The sequence below is a fragment of the Mastigoproctus giganteus genome, chromosome 8 (assembly GCF_048544385.1).
Source record: "Mastigoproctus giganteus isolate SK-2022 chromosome 8, ASM4854438v1, whole genome shotgun sequence".
Taxonomy (NCBI): domain Eukaryota; kingdom Metazoa; phylum Arthropoda; class Arachnida; order Uropygi; family Thelyphonidae; genus Mastigoproctus; species Mastigoproctus giganteus.
Genome location: NC_143582.1, coordinates 15,078,241 through 15,092,276, shown reverse-complemented (window position 1 = coordinate 15,092,276; position 14,036 = coordinate 15,078,241). Strand labels below are relative to the sequence as shown.

The 14,036-nt window shown below is 33.9% G+C and overlaps 1 protein-coding gene across 2 annotated transcripts in view; it reads right to left on the bottom strand.

Moving 5' to 3' along the window:
• The window catches only part of LOC150081286 (fatty-acid amide hydrolase 2-like), a 29,306-nt gene extending 17,585 nt beyond the window's left edge, over positions 1-11,721 (bottom strand). For both annotated transcript variants that reach the window (XM_090379070.1, XM_090379071.1), the window contains exons 1-3: positions 11,211-11,721; positions 5,126-5,345; positions 2,209-2,418 (exon numbers count right to left, since the gene is read on the bottom strand). In XM_090379070.1, coding sequence (XP_090235196.1) covers positions 2,209-2,418; positions 5,126-5,345; positions 11,211-11,402 — 622 coding nt within the window. In that variant the 5' untranslated portion in view covers positions 11,403-11,721. The remainder of the gene's footprint in view (positions 1-2,208; positions 2,419-5,125; positions 5,346-11,210) is intronic.
• Between the last annotated feature and the right edge of the window lie 2,315 nt (positions 11,722-14,036).

Below are 14,036 nucleotides of genomic sequence, written 5' to 3'. Positions count from 1 at the left end.
GGAACTCCAAATATAATTTAACAGAATTAAAGCCATCATTATTTGTTTTTAATAGTAAGTGTAGATAAGTTTTCCTGCTGTGAAAGGCTAAATAGTAGAGCTGAAATCTAGAATGGAGATGATATAGCAATAAAGAACTTTGTAAACATTACCATGGTAGTTGTGTTGCAAGAAGCAACAGTTAAATCTTCAGTTAAAGCAAAATATTTTCACTTTAGTGTTGCAGAAGTGGGTAGATTAATGTCCCACAAAGTTGGTAGGTTTTTTTTTTTTTTTTGTTTATGTTCCTCTTAGGGAACATAATTGCACTTGTGTTATACAGGTGACCCCCGCTTAATGCTGATAATTTGTTCTGGGAAAACAGAGCGAGCGCTAAGTGAGCGGCATACTCCCGTAATGTAACATATGTATTTGCGAGTCGCAGTGGTATACACCGCGACTCACAAATAATAAAAAAGTAGTGAAAAGATGCCAAATGTTGGTAAAAATATTTAATATTAAAAATCTGTATATATAAATTATTCTCTGTTACATAATTATATATATATATATATATATATATATATGTGGTAAGTAACTACATTATATATCAAAATTATACTTAAAATGCCAATTAAAATCAAGAATCTATTAATCCGATGGCCCTGGGATGTCGAGTTTTCGTATCTTTGGTCGATTTTGGGTTATACTTTGGCCCTCTTCTTAATAAACAAAAAGGGGTTTTACTTTAAAATACTCTGCAGAGTTACCACTCGACAATAAAGTCAACCGATCCTTCGCTGCTTTGAAGCCTGGCGTGTTTTTTCTTCTTCTTTCCATATGAAACTTCTTTTTAGGCATTCGTTTCAAAAAAAAGTCCTGTTTCATCTATGTTAAAAACTTGAGAAGTATATCACCTCTCTTTAATAATTTTAAGAAATTCTTTTTTGAAAGTTTTGGCTCCTTCTTGATCTGCATTTACGGCTTCTCCCTGAATTTTAAATCTATCGAACCAGTCCTTACTAGCTTTAAATGGTTCCACTTTTTTTTTTTTTTAAGGTGAGTTTTCTTCAGATCCTCATATAGGCTAACCGCTTTTTATTTAATAATATTTAACTTAACGGAATTGTGTGCTGGATATTATCTTCAATAAAATTATTTAGAAGTCTCTCCATTTCAATTATAATAGCCAGCCTCGCCATAACCAATTTAGTTGCTTGCAGTGGAACGGTGGTCTTTCCTGCTGCTAAAATTAATTCTTTATTTTTTATAATTGTTCTTACAGTTGAATCTGCCAGTCATAAATGATCCACTTGTCATTGAACAGAATCGATTCGTTTCAAAACGTGTAATTTAATTTTCAAATTCAGTCTTTTTCTTACCTTAGTAGGCTTCATACCGCGTGCAGACGTTGCTTTTTAATTCTTATCCGCCATTATTCATCTTTGAATATGTAACTGCATTGCATTAATTATTATACAGTGTCCAAGTGAACTGTCCGTTACCTATCGCTGTACTGAGTGATGACTAGACTTTGGATAAATGCATATAACGCAAATATTACGGGCAATATACTTGATCATTTTTTAAAATGGTGATCTTGGAACTATGTAACAAGCCACCGTATTGCAATTAAATTAGCATGGAAGAAAATTTCACTGAATGTGTGAAAATTTCGCAAGTCGGCGTGGGAAACTTTTTAATGCTGTTTTACTATTCTTTTTTAAGCTATCGACTACATCAGATGAAATGTTTTCGTTAAACATGCCAAAAATTTAATCTGTACACTGGAAAAAGAGCATTATAGTAAGATATAAGTCATAAAATAAGAACAGCGTTATAGTGAATCAGCATAGAGCAAACCACATTATAACGAGGGCCTGCTGTATTCAAAACCACACTATTTTTTTTTTTTTTTTTTCTTTTTTGTTTTGGCCGATGCTATATAAGCTTGCTTCCATTCATCATTTGCCACTGCTAACACTAATAACCAGGTGCAGTATATTAAAGTTACACTATATTAAGAACTTCCAGTTAAGAGTCAAAATTACCCATGCTTAATAACTTTTCTGCAATTAGTGACAAGTTAATGGGCATTTTTTTTCAATTATCCACTAAGCAAGAACTACAATTTGTTGGATAAACAGGATATGCCATGAAAGAAAATTAGTTTAGCTAGGAAAAGGGGGAAGGATAATTCAAATGTGTAAACTAGGTTGCGATACCTACCACTACTGCCACCTACAATCCTTGTTGTATCATAAGGGTTGCTGGTGCGTCCATAAATGTTGTTGTAAGATTCCCACCACAGACACAACTCACTGGTGTTAGTCATTACAAGAGGAATAGCTCCTGCTTGTTTCATTAGTTTTACATTATCAGAATCTTCTGTGGCTCTTACACCTTTCCTGCATACCAGTCCTGTTGTAAATAACATTCCTATAGAAGTGAAAAAAAAAAAAAAAAAAAGATAACTAAATCCAAATGGCAAAGTGAATTCAAGTAAATAAAATTATCTATATCTACAAAGGCCTCCAGAGCCAAGTGGTCAAGCACAAGAGTACAAAAAATGCATGCACTTTGAGTGACTGTGGTTCAAGCCTATGTGACAACTAAATACAGTAATGTTTCTCTTTCTTGTGAACTTCTCTTACCTTATATGGTTGTACCAGAGTATAAACAAAATTTATTTTATTTACTCTGGGCTGGCCACAGAGAATCAGAGGAGCATATATAATTAAGACTATAAGAATATTACCTTTTTTTTTTTTTTTGTGGTATCACATGGAATTGAACAAACATGTATAACTCTGTACTTTTAATTAACTACTTGCCTATAGCTCTGCCTTAATTTACATTGAAAATAAAACTAACCAAATTACCAAGTTATTAAAATATATATCTTGTTGATTTTCAAATTTCCTTTATAGCCAAGAACACCTGCAACACTGCAATGGGAAATGCATCACTTGCTACAGGTGATGCACTTCCCACTGCTCTTGGACTTTGGAATGATGGACAGATCTTATGGAATGATAAATCCTGCTACACACTCTTTGGATTATTCAGTTAGGGAAAAATTTATATCATATTCTACTTATTGGCTACCTTTCCCAACAGTAAAGTATTGAGGAGAAGGAGATGTCAAATTACTGGTATATGGCTATTTTTCACAGTTTGGAGAGCAAATGAGTGCTGTGTTTAGAACTCTTCACACTAACCAACACAGAATCTCAGCTTAAATTTTACATTATATCACTGACAACTGCTTTGAAGGGGTGATTAAATAATGAAAAAAGTATTCTCAGAAGGATCAAAACAGTCATTAAGTTCAGGGGGGATTTAATTTACTGAACCCCCCCTTTGTGAATGGGTTGTTGCTGGTTTCATAGAACATCAGCCTCTTAAGACGTACAAATGTATTTACAGGTTGATTTGCACTGAAAAACTTGAAATAATTCATGAAGAAAACTCCCCCCACTTCAGGTTGGCTAATTACAGCCCATGACTGAAGAGACATAATTTGTCCAGCCTTCAATGGGATTTGAGCCCAGACTTCTTCAAATTAATGACTAGCGATGAAATTACTGAATGGTTATTATGATCCTTACAAGTATCATTAAAGAAACTGGAGGAGGTTATTAAAGAAACTGTTTAACACAACTATGATTAGTACTGGTGGACTTATCCTCTCATGATAAATATCATTAAATTATGCCAACAAAAGGTCGATCTTTCTGGAAGTTTATTCCAATATTATCTATTCTAACAATTATCCTTTGTTCTTTAAAAGCTTTTATAACTTAAAATTGATGACTATAAAATGTGAACAATGAATATCCTCCATAATCATAATTCTGGGAGTATTGCAGCAGCAACAATAAACTTCAGATAAAGAGCAGAAAAAAAAAAAATTATGCTCATCCAGGTGGGGTAAACAACTCTAGAGCCTCTTTGAACATTGCAAGAACAATCAGGTCACTGTCTCTACAAAAGGAAAAAAAATGCAATCTAATGAGTTTGTTAAACTTCTGTTTATTCATAAAAAAAATTATCAATTTTCTTGTGAGGTAAATAATAGGAGAGGATGAGATATGTACCTTTATTAACAGTTCAAAGGTAAAAATCGATTATCACAAGATAGACACCGAGATGTATTTTTTTCAAAAAGAACTAATTTTTTCTTGAGTTTGCTGTAACTACTAACTGGGTTAGTAGTTACAGCAAACTACACCTAAACATGTAACCTGTGGAGTTGTGAAACCTCTCTATCAATAGATGTGGAGAACTTGCATTCATTTGATAAACAATCATCATAATCATCCACATCTGTTATACTCACAGGGTGTAAAAGGTCACTATGATAATTCAAATCAGACCTTAACTATCAGTCTTCCATTCACTATTTCCTTCTATACTATAATATTCTGTAAACAACAGGAAGTTTTATTTACGGTACTTATCTCTCCAAATTGTAATATCAAAACAAATCATAGCAGCATATTTGCATTGATATTGTGTTACAAATAAATTTTCTCTCTCAAGAAATAGTGTTTCCATTTATTTGTAATAAGTTGCTTTAATTATACTGACAGTTGTTTTGCTGATTCTTCCATCTTATCAGAGGGTGGTCAGGCAACCATGAGTACTAATCTGATAAAATTATATTGATATCAATCACAAGATGAGAGATACCACTTGATAATGAAAACCACTGAACAAAAGCAAAGGGCATTTAAGAAGTATCAATTATATTACTAAATCTAAGAAGAAATTATGTCAATAGCAGGATCTGCAGGAACGACTTAAAGTCCTTACCACGGTAGAATTGATCTCTAAAATTTAATATTACTGCCACAAGGTTCACCCTATTTCTTTCTCCGTCAAACTTTCTTATCAACATGCAAACTGGGCCATTTTTATCACAAGCTCTCTCTCCCCAGCACACAAACACCAAGCAAGGTTGTAGTACAGCTGGGATGAAGGTATGAACAACCTAGGCACCTGTGCAAATATCTTTCCTCAGCTTCAGGTTATAGAGCTGCATGACAGCATCTACATATTAATTACATTAATACAAATAATCTATCTAGTACTACTGAACTATTAACATATTAAACAGTGACATTAGCTACAAAATGTATACCTTGTACAGCAATTGCTTCCTTTACACTAATAGGCACTCCTAAGAATGGAGTATCCCTAGCCAGCTCCTCCTCAGTTTTTGTTTTACTTGCAATCAACTCATCTACTTTTTTAGCATCTTCTAAGGCTTGCTGAAACCTTTCATCTACAACGGCATTTAAATATGGCTGTACATCTCTAATTCTGGTAATGAAAATCTTTACCAGATCCTGACTTTTGATCTAATAAACAAATAGATACCAATTTTATTTTATAAATTTATCAAAAATTTGAAACTTATAAAATTTAAAATGTATACATTATCCAAATGCAAGCTATAAATAGTTATAATGACAAAAGGAAATTCATATATTTTATACACTCTTGATTAGACGTAAAGAACATTCCAAGAAACGTGGAAATAAAAATTCATAAGTTGATTGATAATTAATAACATTCCTTTGGAAGGAATGATCTTTTTGGAGATTAAATCAAAAAATAAATACTTTGTTTCACTGCAGCACAGAGTCTCCTTCCCTGCATGTAGTCAACATGGGGGAGGGAGACTACACTAAGAAATGTGAGAGAGTTTGTACACAGTGACTGAGACATCTTATGCACATTGCTATTTAGCAATATGCATAAGATGTCTTAGTCACTGCATATTTAGCAACGTTCACAAGGTCTGTCTGCTGCATGCCCATGATTGACTGACTGATGCATATCAGCATCTGACACTCAAACCGCAAAAGTGAAATGAGTAGAAAGATTTACAGTATTTGCAACTGATTCTTACTCTTCAGAATATAAACACAATTTTTTTTTTTACTTTAGTTATGCAACTACAGTAAAAATTAGCGCTTGATGATGATTTAATGTTCAATCATGAATTCACGATGAATACATACCGATTTAACCTGCTAGCAGATGTGCCAAATTCAAATCCAAGAGCAGGTGTTATCTTGTATTTTCTTTACCAATCAGTTTTCTGGAGGAGGGGATTAAGCAAGAAATCCTTTAAAATGGGACATTTTAAAATTTTATTCTTAATTGTGATACCATATTTGATATGAACAAATAATATTTTTAGTGAAAAGTTCACACTGAAGTAAATTCAAGAGCCTCGGACTATGGAAAAACTTACAACAGACATAAGTTAGTGCAAATACATCATGTCTATATGTAATAAGTTAGCCAAAGTTAATTACACATATATCAAACAATGCCATTATCATTAGCTTTGGTTAACGTACTACAAATTATGCATTTCCACAACTTATATGTCTTAAGTTTTTCCATAATCTGAGGCTTTTAGCCCTGAATTTTTATTGATTTAAATTACTAAACACCATTTGGCATCTCTCATATAGTGTAGTTATTTTAACGACTGGTTTGTCAGGCCATAATACGACTGGGTACCTATTTACCCACCAATGACGAGCCAAACAACCATCTGGGAAGTGGCATCCACCAAGAATACGTAACAGCAGTCTTCTCTTTTGGAGAGGTGTTACTTATTTGAAGTATACCTGGAGAGGCAACTTGTTGTGAAGGCATTCACAATATGAGATGTAATCAACAATGTCATTATAATTAGCTCTGGTTAACTTACTATGTATAGATATGATGCAATTACACTAAATTAATGACTTCTAGTAGATTATTTAAATTTCTAAGTTTTTCTACTTTTGACATACAAAATACACTAGGGTGGCCACTAGTCAGTTTAAATATCAGACTCATTTATTCTCTGTGGACATTCCCCAAAAGAATCACTTTTAGTATATGAACACATATATATCAAAAGTCTATCCTCATAGGAAAATCGCTCTTTATTTGCAAATTCGTTACATTTATTAAAACTAAGCAATAACATTCTGAGCCAGTTCTTGGTTCTTGGGTTTTATTGGTGCATTAGCAACTAAGGCTATAATGCGCTCTGAGCCAGTTTAATTGCTTTTTTGTTAGCGTTAATACTACTATGTGTGTGTGTGTGCACTAGCTGCTACTCATAGACATAGCATATACCTTGAAAGAAAAAAAATGGTATTAGTTTTACAGTCATGGTATACATCATGAATAACAGCTATCTACTTTCTGTATGTAATATGTATGTTGGTACTTTGTAGCCAAAAAAAATGCAAAAAGCAATTAAATTAGCTCAAAATGTTAATTAACACTACTAAAAGTGTTAATTAATGTATAGGTTTGTGCTATAGCAGCATGTTTGTATGTAGTTACAAAATTACCCTTGTTTAAGTATATCTCATATTGCCTTCACAACAAGTTGCCATATATTGCACTACCTCAAATAAGTAACACTTCTCTAATAGAGAAGACTACTGTTACTTATTCTCATCGGATAAACCACCACCCAGATGACACTGTCATTCCTCACTCAATAGAGAACGTGTCTCAAATTCACTGAGTGACTATTTTCTATTCCAGCATAAAGTGGCATTAAGGTTTAATTGATAAATGAAACATTTGGGTAGCAATAATCTCAGAATAAAATACATTTGGAGGTTACCAAACTCAATGTAGTGGAAAGTGAAAAAGACCTAGGTAATTGTACATTTCCTACATGAATTTCTCCAAGCAGTGCAAACAGGCTGCTATGACAGCTCGTCGGGTTACCAAGGATATAAAGAAATTTTGCCAGAAAGAATAAGGAGGCGATTATGCTTTTGTACAAGCCAATGGTCAGAATGCATCTTGAGTATCCAGAATCCTCATTTTAGGAAGGATGTAAGTCTGTTGGAACGGGTGCACAGAAGCTCAACAAGGGTAGTCAGAGGTGCAAAAGAAAGACTTCAAAAGACCCTTGCCAAGAAAGACTTCAGTTCTGTAAACTACAGCATCTGGAGGTATACCTGTAAGGCAATCTGACTGAAGTGTTCAAGGCTTTAAATCAGTTGAGTTAACTAAATGCTGATGGCATCCATTCTTTTTCTTAGATGATTCACATGTACAAAAGAAGACAAATTTAAACTGGAAAGGGTGGTTGCAGGTCAGATGTGAGAAAATCTGCTTTCACCTAGAGAGCAATTGATTATTGGAACAAACTTTCATTTGGTGTTATGGAGTGGGTACCTTGAATAAATATGTAGAAAGAGTAAACATATTATTAGAAGGCATAGGTAAGTGAACCAGGATTTTTTTTTTTTTTTTGCCGATTCTATAAAGGCATGCTTCCTTAAGTCATTTTGCTCCTACTAATAATTAACTCTAAACTCTGTGAAATGCCAGTTCTTCCTCTTCATTCAGGTAAATTGTCATCAAGAGTCCCAATTTCATAAGTTAACAGCCCACAGTAAAAAAAAGTAACATAAATTTATTTACTCTCTCTGCACTTGATTAAAAAACGACACTGGCAACATTAAAAAAAACAAACAAACAAAAACTATAACGGTTTTCTAAAGGGGAAAAATTAATAATACTAATTAATAGTAAAATTAATTAAATGAAATATTACTACAGACTCTTAAAGGCATCTGTTGTACTATTTTATAAGAATGGTACTATAATTATGGCAATTTCAAGTAATATTCATTCTGATCCATAAAACTACTATTTTAATTTGACAAAATGCCAAAATGACTTTTAAGCAATGAATTTTTAGTGATGTGTTATTCTCACTGGAAAAAAAAAAAAAAAAAAAAATCCTTGCAATGAAATAACCAATTTAACATACATTATGTAATTCATCTCCCCCATGATGGTATAAAGGATTTGCTAATTGTCACCCATTTAGAGAGGACTGGAGAAGACCATGCATGGCACCCTGGTTGTAAGGTTGGTTTTAGCAGTTAATAATCACAGTTATAACAAAAAGTTATAACTATGTTGTTATCATTTGAAAAACGTTTTAGGTCCCCTCTGAGTCTGGACCAAAGTGCTTTGCATATATTGCATCCTCTATTGCACAGTCCTGGCTCAAATCCCATTAGACTCTGGAAGAATTCTTAAAAGTCCTCTTCTATTTAGGTCATAGACAGCCTAAAGCAAAGGGAGTAGGGTTCAGCTCACATAATATGCAAATTGCATGTGAACACACACTGGAACAGACATAATGCACAATAAAAAGTTCCTTGAGAACAATGAAAACATATCATTATTATTATTAGCTATATGGTTGCAAGGAAGCCTGAGGCTTACGCTGCACCAGCCAAAAAAGAAATTTCTGAATTACCCCGAGAGAGAGAGAGAGAGAGAGAGAGAGTCAGAAGTAGAAGGGAATCACCAAGAAAGAGAAGAATGATGATATCCAGCTCAGAATCCTGGATGTGGCAAGCCGATACTCACCATATGTGAGCCCCTGGGGTTGTATATGCACAAATTTAGAAAAAAAAATAATAATAATCAGAGATAAAAATTAATGGAACATTTGTAGAACCTCTGGTGGGATCCTTTTGGGGAACCCCAGAGTTTAAAGGAAATCACTGCAAAGACAGTTCTGAATCTTGGATATTTCTTAATTCGTTTTGAAACATTGTTAAATATGTAAATCTCAATAATCTTATTCTAGACTTGTTGCTATAATGCTTTTTGCATTATTTTCCCCTGTTTCGTAAAAAAAAAATAAAAAAATCGTAAAATCATATCCCTTTCGTTTAAAATTTTATGGAACACCATCACATGAGAGTCTACAATCTAAGTAGCAGGTATGCCAAGAATATCCACCCCCCCTCCACCAAAAAAACATTTTTTTTCGCGTTTTTTCCCCCCCTTTGTTAGTAAATCAGTATGTAAGTTGCGTTCAATTATTCATCTTTGAAACAATAAATAATATATTCTTTCCCCTGGCAAGGATATCAAATTCGTACTGAGATGTTTTATTTAAAAATTCATTATTGCTTAGAATAGGTATTAAACAAAATATTCAAATTCCATCACATTTTCTATCATTTCTGTGTAAGAACATTCAAACCGAGGCACTAAGTTATATCTAATGGTATTTAGTTTTTAGCAATGGCAAAACGATTCTAGAAAGCAGGCTGATATACATAACAAAAAAAAAATAATAATAAATAAATAAATAATATATAAAAAATATATATACATAAAATAATAATAATAAATAAATAAATAATATATAAAAAATATATATACATAAAATAATAATAATAAATATATATAAATATTAATAATAATGAAATAAAATAAAAAATAATAATTTGCCCAAGCCTTCTAATAATTTTCTAGATTTCTTTTATAACTGACATTCCAGCCAATGCTTACAATAAAACATTATAATCCGCTTCGTTATTTATTAAATCTAATGAATAAGAATTGTCCTCCACCCACAAACAAACACTGAGCTGACCGAGAATTGATGGAGCACCGTGATAATATTAATAATAAAATCTTATTTGATGAAAACTATACAATTTCATCAAACATAGGGCCATCTATCTGCATCTGTCTCCGTAATGATCATTCCTCCACCATCTCCCCAATACCATGTCGGCAATTGAAACTTAAGTAAAAAAAAAAAGCATTTCCGGTAGTAAATGGTTTATTATTATTATTTTTTAATACTTGTATTCAGTGGCGGTCCCAGAGAGGGGCTATAGCCACCCTAATAATCAAAGCTTAATAATTTTCCGAACACTGCTTTAGTTCTCTCCCCCCGCCCCTTTTAGAAATCTTGGGACCGCCATTGCTTGTATATTATTATTATTAGCCATATGGTACAAGGAAGCCTGAGGCTTATGCTGCAGCAGCTAAAAAAAATTTGAGCACCATGAGAGAGAGAGTCACCAAAAGAGAGAAGAATGATGATATCCAGCTCAGGACCCTAGGTATGCCAAGCCCAAAATCACCAGATGTGAGCTCCTGGAGTAATGCAAAACAAAAAAAAGTAACACCTAATTGCGCTTATAACATGAATAGCTACGGTTATTATGTCAGAAAAACTATGTAAGAAACTGGCACGATGACCTAAATTACACAAAATAATTTCTGCAAAAGAAAAACTAAGTTTTGTGCGAGAGAAAACTTTCACCTAACTACACATATGATGCAAGAAATATAACGACAATAATATGAATGGAAAATATTAAATTTAATTTTTAAAAAAAAGAAAGAAACAAAAGGAAACTTACCTCTCCCTTTCTAATTTTGCTTGCTAAACATACAGCACTTTGCAATAAATAGGAACTCTTAATAGGAGGAAGCTGCTGCTTTTTACCACTGTAATAGAATCCGAATGCTAAATCACTGACAATGTCAACAATTCGCCGGACTACAGTAAAAATCTGTATCAAAAAGAATATACCAATATCTACCATTGACATTTTTGCGTTTTAAGTTTTAAATTTTCAAATTGCAGCTCTAGAGTATTCAATATTCCTGAACTTTCAATCAATGATTTGCTAAACCGAGTAGCACTTTAAGTTAAGACCTAAAGATGGTTCTTCAGCAGTCATATCATCACCAGCTGTTCCAACAAAAATAAATATCAAACTGTCACATCATTTCAAGCCAATGTTCAGAATATTTTATAGCGGTCGAAGCTGATATCAGAATTACTCATGATGACGTATTAACGATAAAGATAACAAAAAAACATGTACTGTGTAAAGTCCAAACCAAAAGAGAATTCATCTTTCTGCTACTAAGCACACGACAACAAAAGATAATACGGGAAGCACGCAGACGATTGACGCAAAGCCATGCTACTCGCAGTTATTAGTGTTGCTTGCTGCGCCACCAAGCGGGAGGTGAATAACCTAAAGAATTGACCAACAGTTTTTTTATTCTCACTTTTAACCAAGGACAACACTCGGGAATGAAGGAAGATGAAGAAATAAAGTTACTGATGATGTTTAGAAAAAAATGGAAAAAACCGCTTTATATAAAAAAATATGACTATCTTGAGAAAATAAAATTGTGCTTTAAATAAACTCAGAGTAAATATTTATATTAAAAAAAAAAAAGATTAGAGGTAGTGGTTTAATTATGCATATCAAAAATAAAGACGTCTGAAGAGAATAAGTTTTATGCTTTCCTTTTGCATAAAATAAACTATTTGTTGAGGAGATTTAAGTTTAAATATGTAAATAATGCTGTAATTGGTTATTAGCTGAGTGTGGCATTAATGTGATTTTAATTGGTTTGGTGGAGTAAGTCTCAATCCACGGATACTATATTCAATTTTTGGCTAACCTGAATTATTCTACAAATAAACGAAGGAATCAGGAAGTAGTTATATAATGTCTGGGACGACTGCTATCGTATTGCGGGTTGCGTACCGTGAGTGAAGGTGGTGTCGGCAGCCCTATAAAGCAATTCCAGAAACAAGCAAAGCTTGTGACAAGAATAGAAACTGGTTAACCTTCTGAATATTAAACGCGTGTCGAACTTTTTATAGATATTCAAAGGTCGAAGTAATGAAACTGAAAAGCTCATTCCATTATTGTGTACAAGGGCCGGATTGAGCGACCTAGAGACCCTACGCACTATGGTCAGTAATATTTAATAATACATCTCATTTTATACATAAGTATACAATTATATACACTAGTGTTCAAAGAAAGTGCATCACCTAGGAATTTCACATTTCTAACCCTTTTTTCAGCGATGATGTATTACATTAATGACTAACATCACAAATAGAAATATAAGCAAAAGATATTTATTAATAATTAAGGCAAAGCTAAGTAATATTTCACAGGTGCTCTCAAAATATTCCAAAATGAGCATTTGCAACCTTTATACAACACTTTTGGTAAATACGACAATTATGGCTGAAATGTTATCAGAAGCCCTCAATTTGATTCAGTTTATCATTTTAAATGGAAAACATAATGACAAGTTCACCAGGTGCAAACTAACGTTTAGTTGAACCGCCTCTGCCTCTGATGATAGCAGCACACCGTCGAGGCAGTGACAAGATCAAGTTCTGAAGATAATCAACTGATATTCGTGGTTCCAAACACGAATTATGGCTTCCTAAAGTTCACGAAGGGTCTTTGCTTTCTTTCTGGCAACTGCAGATTCCACACGATGCTAACAGTTCTCTATAGGATTCAGGTCCGGACTGTTTCCTGGCCAGCTAAGAGTTGTAATGGACCGTTCTTGCAACCATTTTTTCACCTTTAACAAATGTAAACACATTATTGTCGAACCTCTAAAGCAGAAATGAAGCTAAAGTAACTACAGAAGTGCCTACTTACACTTTTCGCTCGATGACAAGGAGCAAAGTCGTCCTGATAGATGCAGTTACTTGGTAGGTTGAAATGGTTGGCAGCAATTTGCCTTCCAATATAGCCAGGCATCCATTGGCATTTACAGAACCTTCTATAAACTGCAGGCGACCTACTCCGCGATAAGAAATGCACCCCCATATAATTTGTCTGGTAAGGAATTTCACTGTAGACACTATACAATCTGGATGGTATTCTTCACCATGTCTATGGCGAATTGTTTGTCTCCCATCCGAGCCGTGCAGGTTGAATTTCTTCTCATCCGAGAAAATAACTGACTTCCACTGCTCGGGGGTCCATTTGACATGCTTCTTACACCAAATTAATCGGGCCTTTTTGATTTTGTGTGTGAGGAGGGGCTTCTTCTTAGGACGACGGGCTACAAGTCCATTTTTGAAGAGGCGTCTTCTGACTGTTACTGCACTTGCTACCACTCCTGTATGTGCTTCCCATTCTCTTTTCAGCTCAGACGAAGCTTTACGGTTTTTAAGGCGTAAGTGCTTCAAAACGCGGTCCTGTTTGTTCTTTGAGTCCGGTTGCTTTTTTCTTATCAGCAGAACCAGTATTCTTGACTTTGGAAAGACATCTACTGTTGACTGATTACAACACATTCTATAAGCAGTATAGAGGAAGAACATCCTTCCTCACGTAAAGCAACAATAGCCCTCTTTCTTCGTGGCGTCAACTGCACGTAACTCGCCATCCTGACACAAGCAAGGAATG